We start from the raw sequence: 19,887 nt of genomic DNA, 5'->3' as shown, positions 1-19,887 counted from the left end.
ACAGCACAACACAGCACACGCACCATATAATCACCCATATTTCTCCTTGCCACCGTCCGAAACATCGATCTAATACGAGTACCCTCTGCTCGTGACGTTCCGCGTGTGAGGCCAGCCCGCTGCCTCAAGGTGCGAATGGGTGTCCGTTCTTCGGGTGGGGCTGCTTCTTGCCGTTCTCGAGGCCGATCTGTAGTGTTTCGGTATGGATTGTGGGTAATAGTAGCGGAACTACCGGAGGTGAATGATGATCCGGAGCTCGTCGGAGTAGATGAACCTTGAAGCAGTGGAGACCGCCATGGAAGTAATGTGAGGCGATTAGCATTCCCAGGTCTTCCGGAGGGCCCCTGGTGTGGCTGAGAAACATTGCGCCGGGAGGCTAAGTCAGATCGTTCATTGTTGGGGCCATATCGCTCCATCATTTCACGCATGGTTCTCATCCTTTCATAGTCGCGATCCTGGGGTTGTATCAATGACTCCCATGAAGGGTGGGGGCCAGGGTTGTGTGCAGAGGCGTCACGCCTACTGCTAGACCAGAATGGATCAATAGGCAGACTTTGAACACCTCTCTCTGCTTCATTCAATCGATGCCTCGCAAGATGTTCGTCGCTCGACTGTCCTCTCAATGGAGGGACGCGGTCCCGTGCAGCAGTGAAGGCGCTATTGACCTGCGTGGATGTGTTGTGAGAGTCGACGCCAAAAGCCAAGGATGTTGCTGAAGCAGCAGGCTCTGGCATCATATGCCTCGATGTAAACCGTGCACTATAGTATTAAGGAACATTCAGCAAATGGTTCGATGGGAGTTATACATAAACACTGACCTCGAGGCTGCTGTGCGTTCCCTTCCACGCCTTGGCTGCACAAATATGTCAGTGCTAAATACATCACGTGATTTGTTTAGGGACACACCGATATACCCAAGTAAGAATCCATGTCATCGCTATCGTTATCTTCATCTGAGTTTCCGAAAGAAAACGCAGTGGAAAGTTGATGAGCAGGAGGTACAGGCTCTGGTTCTGACGCACGGAAATCACCGCGTCCTTGGTTCGCTTGTATCGATCGCCGCAACGAATCGCGGTATATTCCAGGCGGGAACATATCCAAGTTAACGCTGCTGAAAGGATGAGATCTCGCAGGTGTGTCACCGCTGGGCACCTGTGGTCGTTCCGAAGACATGTGCGGTGGAGAACGCGAGCGAGCAGTACGCAAAGTGTGAAGAGGTGGCGTGGGCGGACGATAAACATACGGTGGCTGCGCGTTTCCCTCCACTGAGTTTGTTGAACTCGGGATAGCGTTGATCGTGGCGAAAACAGGGTCAAAGATACTGTCAGCTGGGTCTTCAGAAGAGATGTGGTTGCGGTCCCTTGACAGAGATCTGTTATTCGCACTTCTTGTCTGGGGATGCCTGTGTTCGGATAAAATCTCTGGAAATCGGACTCTCTCCCACTCATTCAAACCTCCTCGTCGAAACTGAGAAGATGACCCAGAACTGTTTGATACGAACGGTCTTGAAGGAAGATCGCTTGTTCGACCAGACGCCAAAGGGTGGGAAGATGTGTTTGAGGGGTCTGCCTGGCTGGCTATTAGACGCCTCAAACGAGCAGCGGCAGTTGAAATGTCGGAATTGTCTCGAGCAGGCTCGTCGGAGTTGGGACGTGAATCAGACAATTGAGTGCGAAGATGCGCCCTGGCGTTGGTACGACGATGCTCTGCAGCACTTTCTGACACCAATGAGTTGCTGGACAGTGTTGTAGCGGAGGTATACAAGCGGGAATGAAAGCGGTAGCGAGCCGGAGGAGGATTTGGCGGCTCATGTCGGGAAGGCGACCCAGACAATGAACGAGCTGATTGAGAAAGATTAGTGAGTATAGTTTGGGACAATGCGCTGTACCTTACCAGTTTCCACGCCACGCTCCAGTAGCCCGCGGGCATTATGAAGACCTTGGATGATCTCATGCACACTATCTGAATGGGAGGGGTCGTCGTCATCTTCATCATTTTCGCCGGTGATATCGTAACGGTTGTGAACCATCGCCCTGCGCCGTCTCTCGTGATCGATGGAGTCCTCTCCACCGAGACCCGCTAAGTAACGGTTAAATGACAACTCTGCTTCGTCGGAATCTTCAATTGCCTGTTCTCTGGAAAACGAAGAAAAAGCCTCGGAGAGAGGGCGAGCTAGCAATATTTGTAAACAACAGGGAAAAATTAAACATAAAAACCATACCTAAGTTACGCGAGCGTTCAATAACTGATCTAGCGCGCACAGCAGCCTCTTGGTATCTGTCAGTCGAGCGGGAAGGCGATGGGTTATGGTCCTGGATTGGATTCGAGGCATCCCGGTGTCGTTCCTCGTCAACAGCGTAGAAGTGAGAGATGGAATCTCCAAGCACTGGAACAAATTGTAACTTTTAATCAATATGATCATCACCTGTGTGAGAGAGAGAACCGACCAGAGGATGACGCAGAAGTGCCTGCTGACGTACGGGCAGAGCTCATGGATCTCCAGCCGGCATCTGAATGGGTAGTACGTCTTGCGGCCTGCGGCCTAGTATCCAGATCTGAATTTGGTGGCTCGAATGTATTGTCAAGGAGTCCTGGACGCATAGTTACGTCTGGCAATGACGCAACTGGCGGTGAAGAACGGGAGGGAGTAATAGTAGCCCATGTCAAATTGGATGAGCCAGAACTTGGTACACGATGAACACCTTGCCTGCCGACTACATCGGGCAACGACGCAACGGGCGGTGAAGGACGGGAAGAGGCAAGAGCAGCCCATGACAAATTTGATGGCCCAGAGCTTGACCCACGGTGGACACCTTGCCTGCCGACGGGTCCATTTAAGGTATCAGTATTGTTTCTTTCAGTTTGCAGGACTGACGATACGGAGGTAAGTGATCCGTTGGGAAGCTCGTCAGATTCTCGGATAGATGCGTTCGTCCTCGTTGATGAAGAGATTGATGGAGATGGGCGGTGTGAAGGATGAGGGGTGTTGGAAGAACGTGTAGAATTGGAGGTGTTACTTGATGAGGTAGTATAGCCAGGACGTGATGATAAGCCTGTCGGCGAGTGGTATGTAATCAGTGCTCATGTGTATGTAACAGATCAAAGGAACAGCTACCATCTGATGCTTGGAAAGATAACGAGTCAACCTGTCTGGGAGCCGCAGCGTGTGTACCCCCAGACCCAATGGAAATAGTTGCATCGGTGAAATATTGACCACGGCGATCCTCCCCAGATGTGTGTGATGAGCCCGGTGAAGCTCCAAAATGAGTCCAGTCCCAGCTGTCAAATGCTTCGGTGGTATCATTTGACGATTCACGTGGGGACAGAACGGGAGATGCGGTAGGGTGCCAAGACGGAGTACGTGAGTGTGAACGCCGGAGGACTGCAATGTGGCTATCAAATTCGTTGAAGCGTTCTATGGAGCTTCTAAGAGCATCATGTGCAGTAGAAGATACTACTTCTGGCGGAGGTACAGGGCGTGGGATGTCCAAGGAAAAAACAGAGCTATCTGACATGTCCTCATCCTGAGGTTCGGTCTCAGTGCTCGGTGGCACAGGCGTTGGTGAGACCAAAGTACCCGGAGTGGAAACAGTGGCGGGAGATGGATAAGCTGAGGATCTCCTGTTCTGGTCAAGAGAGAGGGTGTGGTTGTTGGTAGTAGAGCCCTCGCTCAGCGAGGCGCTCGATCGCGCGGAATTGTACTCGGAGGACCTGGAAGAGTCTGCAGAACGATTACTGACAGAGGAGCTGCTCGTACTCCTTGCCCTCTTGTTTCTTTCATTTCCGCCGCTGCTGCTACTGGAGCCTGTGGGGACGCTATGGTTTGTTGTGCCACTCCCGCTGGCTTGAAGAGCGCTAGTCATTGGAGAGCCCGAATCATAGCCAAACTGTTCGAACGTCCGCTTGAACGACGTTGCATTTGGTGCAAAAGAGACGTGGAGATGAGAGGGATACTCTGAAGACATGGATGCAGACCACAAGGTCTACTGAGAAGAAAGAACAAAGGAAAAGGGGGTCCTAGTACCTAGTCACGTAGTGATGGTAATTACAAGTCCCACCCTTAACGGGCATATACATGCTGAGTCAATTACACTGAACCCTTTTCTCCGATCATCGTCTCTTCATCAGAATCGCTCTTCGTCGAGTAATGGTCTGAGCTCATCGCAGGATCCAGTGCATAATACGTGTTTCTGTCAACGCAATTCCCATGATTGCAACGAGGAGCTAGAACTAGAATAGCTCTGGTTCGACATGTGCGCAACGTTATCACATCCTACCGTACGCATCATTCCATTCGGAATGCTTTATTTTGGGCACCTCAGCCGCATAAAGTGGATGGCGAGATGTCTGATGTTGCAGGTGACCGTCAGCGTCACCATACTTTGGGCTCCAAGCAGTTCTGGGCAACAGTGCGGGCATTTTATTGTTCTATATGGGATTTCTTTCATCCTGGTGGTATTGCTGCACAGGATTCGGAGAGAACACGGTGCGGTATCAACATGTCGACAGGCCACAGCTGGCAACGCCTGCAGTGATTAATTTACCTCCACAAATCGTCATTAACCCAGTGACTAAGTGCATAGTCACCCGCTGTGCGTGTTGCACTCTTCGTAAGTAACATATTATTGTCTTCCATTACGGCTAACTTCAAGCAGCTCCAGATATGATGGCAAAGTGGAGTCGCTCGTTGCATATTATGATCAGGGTGTGTACGATAGTAATCTCAAAATGTAAAATTAATTTACCAACATAGTGTATAGTGTATGACGTTCACACCGCTGTTGCATTTCACCAGGACGTGTCAACTTGGCAGCATCACGCATGCAGAGAGGCGCAGCTCTGCTACGCCTTAACTCGATGAGTACACAATATTCTCCTGTAAACAGGAGTTCCCAGCGCGCAAGAACTGTGTGAATTTTTGATATTCTCACGTCAGCATAACCCTCTATGTCCGCAATTCTGTGCAACTCACCTGCCCATAGAACAGGTAAGCAGGCTGACAATTATAAGGGTCATGCCTGCAAAAGACGCCGCTAGGATTACCCCGACCATGTATACTTTCAAAGAGGTTTCGTCGATGTTGAACGTTCCGAGTATGCAAGTATTGGGTATTTCCGGGTCATTAGTTGCTGTACTAGGTCTAATCCGCAAGGGCCTGGTCACGGTCGGCGCAGTCATCACTGGACATCGGACATGAAACTTGCGCAATGATTCAAGTAGGGCAGACTTACTGCTGGCTACCGATCCTGCAGCGGTCACAAGTACAGAAGCCGTGCTTCCAGACGCCAGCGTATCCGAGGCAAGATTTATAAAATTACGATTGCTTCCTATAGATGAAGAATCCGGGTAAGTTCCCTGCGTCCTGGAAAGCAAATCCCTGTTAATTTAAGAATACGCGACGGACGCGGGATGACATACATGATGACAGAGGACCCGGCAGTAGATGCCCGACGTGCCGTATCGGAGCCTGCAGGTGCAGCCAAGATGATGATGGCGGTATGAAGTAACAAGAACATCATCATAAGCTTCATGCAGGGCGGGTCAAAAGATCTGGGGTGTGATCTTAGGCGCGTTCGATGGTTGACATTGTCTGGCTTTTGAACCAGCAAGCGATTATACACGATGACATCGCTATGCCTGTAGATTGTGGCACGTACGGGATAAGCATTCCACGGTGTCATTGGTATGGTATAGCAGCTGCCGCCCTCCGAAGCACTCATACAACGTGTACTTGGTCGTATTAGTGGTTGGTGGATGTGCGAGATTAATTGAGCCACCCTATCATGCTCCCTACGTTATCTGATATCATTTCTATCGTAACCACCCAGGCTCTCCGGAACTCAATAATCAAAACGCAGATCCACTCGAATGGGGAGTTTTCCCTTTATCTGACATCTAGGTTCATCGAACATTCTATCATAAGACGCCGCCAAGTATCAGTATTCCAAAGTCGACCAGCCGTGGACGTCGGCGTAATACACTCAAACCGCGGACTCGGGACTTGCTCACAAGCAAGGTTCCGAATATTTGCGCAGTACTGCAGCTGACCAGTCTGCCTTGTTCGGGAATGCTACGCCACAGCTCGTTTTGATACTTTCCTAATCTAGATGCTAACTCAAATGACATGGTTTTTTCAAGATACTTCGTAAAACATAAGGACGGCATAAGGCTTTTATCACGCTGCTTGACTTGATGTGGAGTCAACTTTTGGTTATTGTATAGGCGACGCTGCTTATAGACCACCAGGTACTCAGAACCTTTGAGAACATGTCGATGAAATTGGCACATGCCCGGGGCGCCGGGGGAGCTAGGCTCTCGGTTACATTAATATGGCTGCCATTCCACCCGATTGACAACTGGACCTTGCAATTACTATAACCTGACCCTTGGCTGACCCTGCCACTGAATTCAAATATCTCTAGCACGCAGTATCGATGATGAATACATCACTATGCAGTAACAACTATCTCTCTCAGTAGCAAGTCTAGAGACGTGTATACAAATATATCTATGTACACTATGTGTGTGGATACCGATGCCAATGTGAGAAACCATATATGCCGCAAAACAACCTAGCCAGGACGAGCTCAGCCCCATCGAGACGTTTCGTGTAAGATTACACTGCCCATGAGAAAAGAAAACACATGCATACTTGCAAGAAAGCAGTACCCTCCGTTATGCCATAAACACATCTTCAATCAAAACGGCAACCGCGATGACTCCCACACCTCGGGGAACGGGTACCACATAGCTGGCAGCTGGCACAGCTCGATAGCCCCTCCTTTGCTCCGATTGATCTCGAAGTCTAGCCACGCGTCCTGATAACGGTGGGTCCCTGCACGTTTCCTATACTCAAACCCGACTTTGCCGAGCAGCTTGAGGCCTGTCGCGAGGGACTTGGCACAGTCTTTGCGTACTATGCGCCATGACTCAAATTCGTCGACATCGTCGTATTCTGGGAATTGCATGCAGATGCGCAGGTCTCGAAGAGCAGATAGAGGAGATAGTGCTTCGAGAAACTCTTGCTGCGGCGATCACATATGCCAAAATCAGCCCATATTTAGCATCAATATTTGATCAGGCCTGAGGGAGGAAACGTACCCAACTTGATACCGATTTACCATCGTGGTAGCCACACCGCTCGATCTCTAGCGTCTGAAGGTGAGGGCAGTTGGAGGTGATGGACCAACACACGTTGGGCGTCAGCTTGTCCTCGATGATAATGCGCAAATGATTGAGTTCACAGGTGCTCGCAGCAACATCTGCGAGCACATGGTCAACTTCTGCTTGGCCAAGTGCAATGGGCCAACGAGGAAGGTCCACGATAGCGAGAATGGCGAGTCGTTGGAGAGATGACATGTGGTTGAGAATCCCACCAAGCTTGCAAGCGTTTGATATGGCGAAATCAGTAAGAGTGGCGAGCTTTGCTGTGTGCGCTGGATCTGGAGGATCATCGCGCCCAAGGACATGGAACTCCTGCGCTTTGCTTTGCGCGAAGAGTAAGCGTAGATCCCGCAATGCATCCATACGTGCAAGCACGTTGAAAAGCTGCACGTGCGCTGGCGGCTCATACGGCTCCGTGACCGGTGCATTACCGGTGAGCGCAAAGGTTTTCAGAAATGGCCAATCTATTCTGGCTAGAGCACCAAAAGAGCATAGACTACCGGACAGCTCGAGATGAGTGATGTGTGCTGCGTGCGTCTTGACAAATACGATGGAGGCTTGTATCTCTTGGACTTGCCTCCAGCTGGCCTGCGAGCGATACTTCCTCCTCCAGTCACGTATGAAGTACGTGATATCAGAAAATCTCGGTTCTGTCGGTCCATCACCGATCCGAAGCGTCTGGCCAACAGGTGTGAGGGAAATCTGCTTGAGTGTAACGGGGGAGATAGATGTTATGCCTATTTGAAGCGGCGTGTCGATGAATATGATAGCGCTGAGGGATCGTGATAGACCCAATGATTGAAAAAGGGACCGGGGTATGACAAAGGGACAAATCAGTGTCACCTTCGACAGTTTGGGCATCTTTGCAATCGCCAAATTGAATTTGACCAGATCGTGAGGGACATAATTACCATCTTTGTCCAGTGTTCCCCACTTGAGGCGAGTGGGTTCTGTCCATTCGTCAAACCATTCCAGCCGAAAGTGCCTTGGCGCCGAAAATCATAATGAACCTTGATGCTATGGGAGGGGGGAGTGATAACGACAGGCTTACCTGATATATGGCCAGAGGCCCTCAGGGAAGAAACGAAGGCCAGATTCTTCAGCCTTGGATTTATGAGGCCACCGCACCTCAGAGAAGAGGTAGGGGAGACACGATTCGCGGAAAAATCGAGATGTGCTGGCAAGGGTCAACAGCGCAGATGGCGAACCTCCATTGCTAGACAAGAGATCGTTGATGAGAATGTGCGTGATGTCCGCGTTCAAGATGGACATGACGGGACGAGAGGGATATATCGTATGCACGGTGTAAAAATTGGGGAAGGTATTTGGACTAATCGTGTTGAGTGCGCAAGGCGATTAGAAGCCTTGTGACTTGGAGTAAAAATTTCTAGGTGCAGTGAGGCAAGAAGACAGGTGGTCAGCACCGTGCATTCTGAAGCCTTGTATGGTGCTGTAACGTACAGACGAGTATCACGGAAACCGCGAACTTAAAGCGCACGTTTGGCTAGGAACCCGCCTTTGAGGAGGGCTCTGATTATGCTGGTGGTTGATCTTGAAGCCTGTGCTATCAAGCCTGTAAATATGGCGAAGTTAGTCTGAGAAACGCCCAAAGGTGTCAGATCAATCGTGCCGAATTCACAGGCTCTAGACTTAGCCGAGACTTCGCGATCTAGACCACCAATTTCGGCCCAAACCATTCGTTGGACAAATACAAATTGTGCTGCCCTTACGAGCGACTTACGAAAATATGAATGAATGGGATGACCACATCAAGTCCCCTTTCCTGGAGGCCACGTCTAATTTGATCTAGGTGCACAAACCCCGCATCCACGCCGAATCAGAATTAGAAGCCAAAGGTTGGAGTCCTCACTTCATGTACAAATTAACTGCCAGGGTTCATGCTTTGCTATACTCAGCTTACAACTCTCCTGCCTCCAGACTCTCATAATTTCCAGATATTCCACCTTATTATCACTTGGATGCATACTTCTCCGTCCATTCCCTGCTCACTCTTTGTGCGTCCTTCTCATCCTCCTTGTAGTGCTTGGCCACATCGGTAGCCAGTGGGTCATCGGGATTGGGCGCACTCAGCAAAGCTTGTATCGACAACAAGACTGTCCGAATTTGCAATGCAGGGGACCACTTGTCTACAAGGCAGTGACGTTCAAACCGGTAGGGACTATCACGAGGTACCCGAACGCACCTTTCAAAATATCTAAACAGATTCTACCCAGTTTATCTGCCGTAGCGAAGCATATTTAGATTGCGCAGGCACTATGGTAATCTAAGAGCTCACCGATGTTTGGGTGGTATATCTTTGTGAGAAATCGCACCTTTGGGGGACTCATGGGATATTCCTCTGGCAGGAATAATTCCAGGTGAAACACGCCCTCTTACCGAACGTTTCAGCATTCCGACAATGTATCACCTATAATCTCGACAGCTCACGTTGGAAGGGACTGCCATCAGGCCCTTGAATCGTTACGTCAAAGTAACGCAGGTTGTCCTCGTGCGGCGCAGCAGTGATTCCAGGCGCGGGGTCTGCGACGAGACGCTCAGTTTCCTATGCGAAGAAATGAAGAATAGATAAAAGAAGCATGGTCAGGGATGGCTGACTACTGGGAAGATGCTGTAGACATGATTGCACACACCTTGATGATCCGCTAGATAAGTACCAGATCCTATTCAGAACATATTATTTCAAAAGACAATGTTGAACACCTGCCTTGGGAAGAGCCATATCTAGGGCTCAAGGGTCGTGCACGGTGGTAGACAATGAATGAGATGGAAACGAGATCACTTGGCACAGCGGGCCCACTTGAGAGTCCATGTACGGTATTTTATTCTCACGCCTTACATCATACCAATTCAAGAAACTCGTAGCACGGCCTTCGCCACACACAACGGTGAGCTCATAATGTCCAACGATGTTCAGATGAATGTAAAACGATGTGTCAACGTTTCGACTATCACAAAATTGTGCTGATTTCCAGCATTCCAGGATGCAGGCGCTGAAAAGCGGGATGACTGGGTAAAAATCACCAGTTCAGACGGCTACTCCTTTCTCGTGAAGCGAAGTGTCGCTGCGATCAGTGGCACCCTCAAAAACATGCTTAGCGAGGATAGTGAGCTCCCATTCCTTTTGGAAGCTTTGCTATGGTTTCCGAACTATTACACACTACAGGTAGTTTCAGGGAGGCAATTGCCAACACATGTCCGATCAGCGAACGGTGGGTAGCGACCCGTTTAGGAACCTGCTTTGTCCTCTAATAGCCTAAATAGCGCTGCGGTAGTCGAGAAGGTCTGTGAATATATGTCCTTTAAGGCTTACTACGAGGGGCCTGGATCCAAGGAGGTTGTTGATGTGAATGAATTCACCGAGCGCATACCGCCCGAGGTGGCGTTGGAATTGTGTGTCATATCATTACCTGTTCCATTATGATCTGAATCAACTTGCATCGATTAGGCTCCTTGCGGCTGATTATTTAGAAGGTGTGTTTGATTCCTGTATATAAGGTTCACTAACGCCCAGCATCATTCAGTATAAACTCTTTCAGACATTCATCTCAAGTAGTCTGGAGTAGGCTACTAATTAATCTTGATTTGTGGTCGAACTATCTGTGCTGCATTTCATTCGTTAAGTAATGTACCAGTGTGGGCGTCGAAACAGGAATCAGAGGTATTCTCCTTGGGCATTGCAGTCTAGATCATCATGTCATCCATAGATCGTCACGCAGTCTCAAATCTCTTCAAAGGCATTGGTTTCCCTGTTACTTTCCTCCCAATCGCGACACGCTCAGCAATCCGTTCGACCGTTCCACCCTGAAGACCGTCTTCATCGGGTTCCTCTAGTGCCCGGCGGATCAATTCCTCCATACTCACCCCGTCAAGGTCGCTGCTGCCGCGGCGCCGCATACTCGGTGCTGGTATCACAGGGAAGTCAGTCACCGAATCTGTTGGTTGGAATATCGGCAGACGCTCATTCAGTAGATCTGAGCGGCGACTATGCGAATATAGCAGATGAGAAAACGTCCGCGACGCGAGAATTGACAATTACTTACGCGTCGGCGAAGTTGCGAATATAGTGCCTCATTTGTGTCCCTTGCGCTGTGAGTAAATCTGACCCGACATGGCCCAGACCAGCGATGGACTCCTCTCCTGCAACCGCAGCCAATTCTGACGCGTTCTCGGCCTCTTCGCTGCAGCCAGCCGAGTGAGTATTCCGTACTAAATCAAATTGCAGAAATCACGGACCGAAGAAGCTGGAAGACCCGTTGCATCTTTCCGACCGCAAGAATCTTGTTCTTAATCGCCTGCCTACGTGCTGCAACTTCGGAAGGTGGCAAGGCAAGGTCCGTAACGGCCCTGTTGGCTTCATCTCCCCCTTCGATGGAGACTTCGGTGTCTTCTAGCTCTTCTGGGCTGCACGTTGCCAGGATCGCGAGCAACATCTCCGTGACTGTAAACTCTACCGTAAACGAACCCTGATTTGTGAGTCTGTTCCAACTTACTCTTAGCACCAACGAAAGGCAAGCTCCACGTGAATCCATCCATGAAATTGGGAAGCCAGTATGGATGAGAACTCGAGTTGTACTGACGGATAGTGATGTTCTTGTTCGCGTACTTGATCACTGCTCCGCGGTTGTGATACACATCCAGGTAGTTTGGCGCAGAAAACACTGTAATGACGGAGGGAAACTTCTTCGTCGGTGTCTTTCTATACATCAGGTATCTGGAATTATTATTTCAGTAGAAAACAATACAGCATACCCTAATCAAACAACTCACCCTGCATCCTGAGCTTCATGCCCACGCACGATCCCCAGCAAGTTATTGCGCTCCAAAAATTTGCACGCCGCCTCGTATCTTCAGTTAATTCAGACTAGGAAAAAGATCACACAGGGCAGCACTTACGTGAAGAAGTATGAACACCCTCGCACCCCATTATGCTCAAACGTGGTGCCAGGAGGCAGGGGCGGACCCTGCTGTGAATGTTCGTGTTCATATCCAAAGTTAACCACAGGATCGGACCATAACAGGTCGCACAATAAGCCACTCGATCCAGGCTCCTGGAACCGGTCGAGCTACGTCCTAAGGTGAGTCCGGAACGCACTCGAGTCGATCACAGAATCAAACACACCCTGCGCACATCCTCCAAAGTCACCAACTCTGGCGAAAGACCCCCGTGGACGCAGAAAAAGCGGTTATCTACGAGTGCTGAGACTGGAAGAGCGCAGAATGAAGCTATACAGGCCTCGTACACTGCTGGTGAATATTTATGGAGGCCTATGATCACATCGTAAGCATCGTATGACGCAGGTCGCCGGACAAGAGCTCACACTCTCGTTTGAAAGTGAAATATTCGGTTAAATGTCGGCATTCGTGATTGCCTCGTAGTAGTGTGATGTGCTTTGGGTATTGGAGCTTGAGCGCATATAGATAAATCAAACACTAGTCCAAGATCAGAACGTAGATTTCTGCAAAGGATCTAAATACTCACTTCGATTCCAAAATTTCCACGATCAACATAATCCCCGAGGAACAGATAGGCATTATCAGAAAAATTTCCACCGATCTCCAGTAATTTCATCAAATCATACTGTCCCCACCCCAAAACTGGTTAGTGCAGGCGAGCAGAAGAGAAACGTGGATAACGCACGTATTGCCCATGGATATCCCCGCATACTTGAATCATTCAGCTCACACGCCCACTCGTGCCCAGGGCGAACTCACTTGTCACAGGACTCTCTACGTTCACAAGGTTAGGTTCTCGAGTCAATAGCGAGGTCGCCTGGTGGATGATATACAAAGCCTGGGCCTCAGTCAGACGACCCTCGTGGAAGAAATGGTGCTTCAGAAAATCTGGATTGGGAAGCAGTTCGCCGTATGCCGCATTGTGCATGAAAAGCTGCTCATCTGTAGGATGGAATCCTACAGGTTGTGGAACCTGTGAAAAGGATGGAAAGATCAAATTTTCTGTATTCTGTTCGTGGTTCGACCTCGGACACTGACTCACGCTTGGTACTGGGCGATCTTTGTAACTGACTCCGGGCGCGTTGGTCCACTGGGGAGTTCCTCCAGGAATGACTGGATCCCGCTCAGGGATCTGATATAAGGCAGACTGGAAGTACTCTTGATTACTGCCGGCCATGGGTTGTGGAGGAATGTATGCGCCAAGATTGCGGTAGTGAGAGGTGGAGTTAGTACAGCATAAACAAAACGGATCTAATTATGGCGAGACGCCCAACTGTCAACGTTTCAGCTGCTAGAGTCAAACCCTCAATATTCAATCATGATAATGTCGCGCGCTCTGCGCTGGGCTGGTCGTCTGGGCGAATGATGCAGCTGATAAGATATCGGTTAATAAGTCCGCACCCCGGCAGAAATAGAACACCTGGACTCTGGGCCCTGGCATAAGAATTTCAACCACTGATATTACATAGTTCCTACTAGATCTACAAGCCCGAGAAAGCACAAGACGCAAACCCCGCCGATACCTTCAATCAAACGGGTATCCCGTCATACTCGTCGTAACCCAGAGTAAGGTTCAAATTCTGTCAAGAAATCAGTTTGCTGACACCCCGCAGTCATCTTGGCGGAACGCACCTGCAAGCACTGCGTTGCGGCGCCCTTGAGAAGATTGTCCAAGCCACCCTAAATTCAGTTAGCCACATGTGACATGTCCTAGCATACAAGACAAACATACCACGACAACAGCTCGATCGCCCTCGCTGTGGACTTGGAAACCTCCCACAGTCCAGCCATGCTTATTCTCGATGTCTGACAATCCTGGAACGCCCGCTTTGACGTGTATCAACTTCTCTCCACTATACTTTTCTTCATACAGGTCCTTAACATCCCGTGCAGTCACTTTCTCACTAAGTGGTACGGACAATGTCGAAATGATACCGCTGAACCAAGGTGCAACAGAAGGTATGAAGGCAACTTTTATGGGGTTGGTGGGATCTGCGAGCAGACTGGATAGGTGACGGCCTGCTTCGCGCTCGTGGATGTGGTCTGTGAGCGAGTACGGACGGAAACCGCCAGCGAGGCTCTCCGGTGTGACCTTGGGCACCGTCGTCGGCCTGCCCTCTGCGTCGCTCGTGCCTGTAACGGTCCCAGCACCGCTGTAACCTGAGATGCCAAACACTGTAGGCCCGGATGCATGCTTTACGTACTTCAGCAATGGCGCGATAAGCAGTTGCGTGGAGGTGGCATAGCATCCAGGATTGGATATTCTCTTCGACTTTCGGATGCCATCACGCCCATAGAGCTCTGAAAGAATCGCGGAAAGAAAATGAAAGCAAAAAAATACAGGTAAATTTGGGAGCTCAACAAGGTATTTACACAGATGCCTCACCAGGCAAGCCATATTTCCACCCGGATTCAAAACGGTAGTCCGCACTCAGGTCGACAATGACGCTTGGTTCACTGGAACTGCGCACCTTTGCGCCACGGTCAATCGCATCAACAAATGGCTTGCAGACGCCATTGGGGAGTGCCATGACCCACGCATCAACCTCTCCGTTCTTTTCCATACGCTCAACGTCCTCAACAGATAAGTTGCTGTGAGTGATCGAGGACTTTGTGTATCCCTGCAAAGGGTATCCTGCCAACTGTCGGGATGAGACATGCGTGAGATCGATATAGGGATGGCCGGAAAGAAGGGTTGCGAGGGCCTGTCCTGTGTACCCGCGCGCTCCGATCAAGGCGAGGCGCTTTGGCTCAGTAGATGTGGGCTGCGGAGTGACAGCAGTTGCATACCCCCGAGAGCCGGAAGGGACTTGACGACGGGCAAGGGTAGAATAAGACCTGGTGGCACCGGGGAACGGTTGTTGAGGGGGAGCAGACGGTCCTACAGGCAAGTATGCCCTTTCGAGCCTGCATTTGGCCTCGAAGTCCTTGACAATCCTCTGCACCTCAGCAACATCCTGCACGCCATACCAGAACAGGCTCTTGCCAGCACGCGTGAAGCTTCCATCAGCACGCTCAAAGTGCCAGGAGCGGTTGTCATCATCGACCTTCGCAGTCCAAAAGAGCTTGCGATGATCTTTCTTGATAGCGTTAAAAACGTTATCAATTACATTGTTGAGGACTCCGCTGCGAGAGGCGAGAAGCTTCGTCATGATTGGCACTTCACCTTCAGGGTGGGTGACAATGGCGACCGCGTCGAGGGGCTCATCGCCGTAAATGGTGTACGGCGTCTTTTGGAGGCTGCTGAGGACGCTAGTGACGCTTGAGACGCCAGATTGCACCTCTGGATCACGATCGTGAATGACTTGGCGGAAACGATCAGCGCCGACACTCTCGATGCTGTTGTGTTTGAAGAGCCGGTAACCGCGGCGGATTAGGGTACCAGCACCGCTGTCGGTGAACAACTCCCTCTGCAAATGATCGGCAGAAATAACAGCAACAGACGAGGAGCGGGGTAGGTGGTCAAGGAGCTCCTTGAATTCACGCAGCTTGAGCTTGGTACCGTACTTGACCCACGGCTCCTTCATGAGCTGTTCGTACTCCTACAGATAGCAGTTAGTGTGCTGGCGATAATGTAATGCCAGATAAAATGTACCTCATCCAGATTAATGACATCCAACTTTTCACCTGTAACGCCGTGGAACATGCCACCTTTCTCGTTCAGGAACACTATCTTCATGGGCTCGAGCTCCTTGGCAAGTTCTCCGGCAGCAATATCAGCGTTAACATTGAGGATCTGGCCGTCAGGTGTCTCGGCTAAGCTGGTCAGAATAGGCAATGCACCAGCCCTGATGGCGGCCTCGATAGGACGCTTATCAACGCGAGTGATATTTCCGACAAGCTTGTACTTTTCTTTGTCGAGATAATCGGCAGTGAATACACCAGAGGTGATGGGGCGTGCACGAGTGCCTAGCTGTTCGAGTGCACCGACAAGCTTTAGGTTTTGTTCGAGAAAGACTCGGCGGGCGATCTGCAGGGTTTTCGCATCTAAAAAGATATTAGCCTAAGAATAGAACTAGTGGCTCTAACGTACCAGTGACACGAATTCCATCAATATAATCCGGAATGACGCCTTCAGACTCGATGATACCGTTCAGTTGTGGTCCTGCACCGTGAAGTACCACGGGGTAGAGACCAACACGATACAGGAAGCTCAAGCTGAGGGCTAGTTCATCTATTTGATCCAACACAGCTCCTCCGACTTTGATGACAGCGAATTTGGCAGGTTGAGAAGGGTGGGAGGAAGAGGAGAATATGCGGAGGTGTCGTTCGACTTCTCGCTTGGTTCCAATGGAGTATAAAAGTCTGGTTATCGTATCCTGTGTATATAGTACAATGAAGAAACGAGGTTGGGCATTCAAACTTTCAACGTACCCTATCAGTCTGGGCTACCGACTGGATAGATCTGACAGACACATTTCCGCGACGTCTGACTGCGGTAAGGGCAGCTTGGCGTTGACCAGCGACCCGAACAGCCTGAAATCTGGCGACCTGTGGAGCGAGGGCTGAAACACGAGAGGCAGCCAACATGTTTTGGTAGTCAATGAGCTGAGCAGCAAAACTGAAAAAAGGGTGTATGCAGGAAAGCAGGTTGCAGAGTTTGAAACGTTGACCAGTAAGTCCTGTAGGCCTAGGGCTACTGCTTATTCAAAGTCCGAAGAGTATAGATAGGATTAACGGTTCTCAAAGTCGAACGTAGAAAAAAATTCACAGCAAGATTTTGCGTTGCCGGTACGGCATGTTCAAACTCCGCCCTGCCCTGTCACTCGACATCGTCATTACTGGCGTCGATGGTGCCAAAGATTCAATCCGATCACCAATCGTTGTCGTAATAAACGCCCTGAATCATGTCACGCTCTGGACAGAGAGGTCGAGGTGGTGGAGTTCGAGCCGGTGTGTCCGCCAGTACGGACACTGGGAAGAAATGCACTATTCATTGGGAGGGGGTTCGTAGCGCTCGTACAGAACGTCTCCTTGCCTGGTGCAAGGAAAACGAAGATGCACGGATCAAGCTGTTCTCCGATTCTGCAAAGGATGCGAAGGAGCAAGGTCGGAAGAAGAAACAGAGCGGAACTTCGAGAGATACCTTTTATTCACAGGTCGCACAAGCCGTATTTTCGAATGACGAGGATCCGGAGGTCCAACGACTTTTCAAGGAGGACCCAAAGGCATTTATCAAACCAGTTTCAACTCGTTTCGGCACGTATGTATCCCGTTCCTGCATTGTTTCTCCTCCCACTAGAATCACTGATCAGATGTTTTAGGCTCAAGAAAAAATATAACGAGTTCAACAAGGAGCTCAAGCAGTCAGGAGCCGGAAAGACATATGCAGAGCTGCAAGAGGATCCAACGATGAAGTCGTTGATTGGTAAGTTTTAGCCGCTGTTGAACTGCACATGTCTTAATCGTATCTCTGTTAGATACAAAGCTCGAAAAATTTCCCTGGTGGCCTGAGCTTCATGGCTGGTGGCGCACAAACCCAGCTTTCAATTACGCCTTCTCTACAGCAGATACAGGGCAAGATTTTGTGTCCGCTGCATTAGAACATTTCGCTATCTCAAAGCAACCACAAGCACCGGCCGCAGGCGACGATGACACTCACACAGATGAGGATGCCGAGGACGGAGAAATAGTTGAGATCAGCGCTCATACTACAGGTGATGCTGGCATTATAGATGCACCAGATGATATGATGGTTGACCAGCCCCCCTCCATGGAGTCATTCGAATCACCGTTGTCAGCACCATCCCCGCTGTTATTTTCGGACCATGGTCCTAGCGACACGCCCAACTCATTCTCACTCGCTCCATTACCACACTGGTACCAACGACCCCAACCTCCTCCCATCACAACTTCCAACACACACGGCGTGATATCGCTGAACTCTCCTGAGCGCTCACCAGTACCCAATCAAAGCACCACCCACAATTCACCTTTCTTTTCTGATTTCAAGGAGTCATCAGCTAGCCCTCAATCCACACCCATTGACTCGGAAGATTCGGACATTGGTGCTAGCCGAGCGCTGCAGTCTCTTTGCGTCAGCTCACTCAAAGGAAGTCGCGCAAGTTCACCCTCTCTTTCTACAAAGCAGTCTCGTGCACGTGCACCTACTCAGAGTGCTTCACCTCAATCTAGTCGCCCCCCCTCTTCATCACGCAAACGCCCTGGTGGCAGCACTCTCGATCAGACCTCTGCCACTGCAGATAGGATGTCTCAGACGGCAGATTCCATAATGACGCACCTTAACAGCAAACGTGAGGATCATGTGGAGCACGAACGCTATAAACGCATGAAACTTGAGACCGAAATTTGGGCTCGTGATCTCAAGGCCCGCAGTGCTCGTGATGAGCGGGAGCATGCGATGCGTCTATCTGACCAAGATCATCAGCACCAGCAGGAGAGGATGACTCAACAGATGGAATTTGCAAGAATTGAGATTGAGCTATCTCGTGCACGTCGGGAGGAGGAGGAGGCTCGAATTCGTCGTATTGCTTTGGAGCGCGGTCTTGATCAAAACTAAGTAGGTTTGCACTATGTTGTCACGTAACAGGTTTTCAGGAAATGCATTCCATGTTGTACTCGATGGTGCCAACTCAGAGAGCTCACTAAAACGCTCCTTTCTCGAGCAAATCTCAAGCACAACTGACCCCTCCTAGAGCTCGCCAAAACGCTCCTTTCTTGAGAAAATCTCAAGCGCTACTGACCCCTCCTAGAGCTCGCCAAAACGCTCCTTTCTTGAGAAAATCTCAAGCACTACTGACCCCTCCTAGAGCTCGCTAAAACGCTCCTTTCTCGAGAAAATCTCAAGTGTGACCTTGCGAGCCAAAAGGAATATGTATAGGTACAAGTACATTTAATATAATACTAACTACCTTCGCTCCAACGACGAAAGCAACCGTGTCTTTAACGTGTTACGAAAATCCTGCCCCACAGTTCCAATGTAAGTCTGATCACCTACTGCGCCACCCTGTTGCTGATCATCCTCTCCTCCGTCACCGTCAGCTCGCCTCAATCTCCGAGTTTGCTGATAGAAGCATATGTTCGAGTCTTCGCGGTTTTCTGTTTCCTCAATTTCAACAATTAAGTTGTGCAGAATGAAGCACGAACGGATCCACATGTTCGCGTAGTCGAGGTCCTTCTGGCTTTGGATTGGGATGCGAAGCTCCCGCAGTGATTGGAACCGGCCCTTGATAGAGCCGAAGAAGTGCTCTGAACGAACGCGGACCTAGACACTGGGTGAGGACGACAAAAGTATATTAGTACTGATGCTCACTGTTGACAGGTTATAATTGAATGTCCTTTGCTCGGCCGTCAAAGACCCTCCCGCTGGCCGTTTGTACGGCGGCACACACCAAATTCGCGCAGCATACGCCGAGTCCGCCCACAACCACTCTCCCGCACCAAAAAACGACTCGGGATGCCGGGAGACCCTCGTTCGTGCAAATACGTTCGAGTCGTGAAGACTCCCGGGTACGCCAATGACGTAGTCAACGATACGCAGATTATGAGGGAATATGACGACCTTTTGGATTGTAAGTCGCTGCGCTGCACACTGAGCCGATAGTAGATACTTACCTGGGCTGTTAGAGAGTAGTCAGAGTTCTTGTCAAAGAACCCTTCGCCGTGCCAACCGGGCTTCTTGTGTAGAGGGGACGGAGTCCCATCTACACAAAGGAAACCGCCGCGCCACTCACGACATGTCTTCTGCTCCACGTACGCTTTTGCCCGCTCTCGCTCAATCTGGTCCTC

At 50.1% G+C, this 19,887-nt stretch overlaps 8 protein-coding genes across 8 annotated transcripts; 2 read left to right on the top strand and 6 right to left on the bottom strand.

Annotated features, from left to right (window-relative positions):
* Nucleotides 1-1,381: 1,381 nt before the first annotated feature.
* F5891DRAFT_446102 (uncharacterized protein) lies at nt 1,382-4,071 on the bottom strand. Its single transcript, XM_041371860.1, has 6 exons — nt 3,116-4,071; nt 2,876-3,053; nt 2,448-2,818; nt 2,222-2,386; nt 1,889-2,172; nt 1,382-1,841 (listed from the first exon to the last, which is right to left on the bottom strand). Exons 1-6 carry the CDS (start codon nt 3,963-3,965, stop codon nt 1,590-1,592), a joined length of 2,100 nt encoding a protein of 699 aa, XP_041224277.1. The 5' UTR covers nt 3,966-4,071; the 3' UTR covers nt 1,382-1,589.
* F5891DRAFT_1042022 (uncharacterized protein) lies at nt 4,036-4,909 on the top strand (the record flags this gene model as incomplete). The annotated part of the gene is made up of 2 exons (XM_041362086.1): nt 4,036-4,610; nt 4,656-4,909. A coding segment is annotated over exon 1 (284 nt), but the record flags the coding sequence as incomplete, so codon positions are not given.
* F5891DRAFT_446001 (uncharacterized protein) lies at nt 4,635-5,818 on the bottom strand. Its single transcript, XM_041371859.1, has 3 exons — nt 5,419-5,818; nt 4,973-5,362; nt 4,635-4,906 (listed from the first exon to the last, which is right to left on the bottom strand). Exons 1-3 carry the CDS (start codon nt 5,718-5,720, stop codon nt 4,843-4,845), a joined length of 756 nt encoding a protein of 251 aa, XP_041224275.1. The 5' UTR covers nt 5,721-5,818; the 3' UTR covers nt 4,635-4,842.
* A 529-nt stretch (nt 5,819-6,347) lies between these two features.
* Nucleotides 6,348-8,930, bottom strand: F5891DRAFT_1042015 (uncharacterized protein). Its single transcript, XM_041362085.1, has 4 exons — nt 8,626-8,930; nt 8,216-8,551; nt 7,102-8,149; nt 6,348-7,025 (listed from the first exon to the last, which is right to left on the bottom strand). The coding sequence occupies exons 2-4, from the start codon at nt 8,434-8,436 to the stop codon at nt 6,699-6,701; spliced, it is 1,596 nt and encodes a 531-aa protein (XP_041224274.1). The 5' UTR covers nt 8,437-8,551; nt 8,626-8,930; the 3' UTR covers nt 6,348-6,698.
* Nucleotides 8,914-9,939, bottom strand: F5891DRAFT_1164869 (ubiquitin-conjugating enzyme/RWD-like protein). Its single transcript, XM_041365373.1, has 6 exons — nt 9,890-9,939; nt 9,816-9,827; nt 9,613-9,727; nt 9,461-9,556; nt 9,368-9,403; nt 8,914-9,311 (listed from the first exon to the last, which is right to left on the bottom strand). Exons 1-6 carry the CDS (start codon nt 9,902-9,904, stop codon nt 9,136-9,138), a joined length of 450 nt encoding a protein of 149 aa, XP_041224273.1. The 5' UTR covers nt 9,905-9,939; the 3' UTR covers nt 8,914-9,135.
* A 220-nt stretch (nt 9,940-10,159) lies between these two features.
* F5891DRAFT_955140 (BTB/POZ protein) lies at nt 10,160-10,679 on the top strand (the record flags this gene model as incomplete). Its single annotated transcript, XM_041375300.1, has 4 exons — nt 10,160-10,289; nt 10,349-10,394; nt 10,447-10,575; nt 10,631-10,679. Coding segments are annotated over 4 exons (354 nt in total), but the record flags the coding sequence as incomplete, so codon positions are not given.
* F5891DRAFT_1041991 (Metallo-dependent phosphatase-like protein) lies at nt 10,634-13,498 on the bottom strand. The gene is made up of 12 exons (XM_041362084.1): nt 13,181-13,498; nt 12,898-13,111; nt 12,824-12,849; nt 12,665-12,763; nt 12,504-12,615; nt 12,305-12,450; nt 12,079-12,248; nt 11,953-12,030; nt 11,676-11,896; nt 11,419-11,623; nt 11,226-11,363; nt 10,634-11,167 (listed from the first exon to the last, which is right to left on the bottom strand). Exons 1-12 carry the CDS (start codon nt 13,313-13,315, stop codon nt 10,894-10,896), a joined length of 1,818 nt encoding a protein of 605 aa, XP_041224271.1. The 5' UTR covers nt 13,316-13,498; the 3' UTR covers nt 10,634-10,893.
* Nucleotides 13,499-13,667: 169 nt separating this feature from the next.
* F5891DRAFT_955156 (uncharacterized protein) lies at nt 13,668-16,668 on the bottom strand (the record flags this gene model as incomplete). Its single annotated transcript, XM_041375301.1, has 7 exons — nt 13,668-13,718; nt 13,771-13,818; nt 13,871-14,439; nt 14,525-15,680; nt 15,734-16,125; nt 16,172-16,457; nt 16,513-16,668. The coding sequence occupies 7 exons, from the start codon at nt 16,666-16,668 to the stop codon at nt 13,668-13,670; spliced, it is 2,658 nt and encodes an 885-aa protein (XP_041224270.1).
* Between the last annotated feature and the right edge of the window lie 3,219 nt (nt 16,669-19,887).

Source organism: Suillus fuscotomentosus (genome assembly GCF_016647785.1).
Source record: "Suillus fuscotomentosus strain FC203 chromosome Unknown F5891scaffold_37, whole genome shotgun sequence".
NCBI classification, from domain to species: Eukaryota; Fungi; Basidiomycota; class Agaricomycetes; order Boletales; family Suillaceae; genus Suillus; species Suillus fuscotomentosus.
This window is presented reverse-complemented; position numbering and strand designations above follow the sequence as displayed.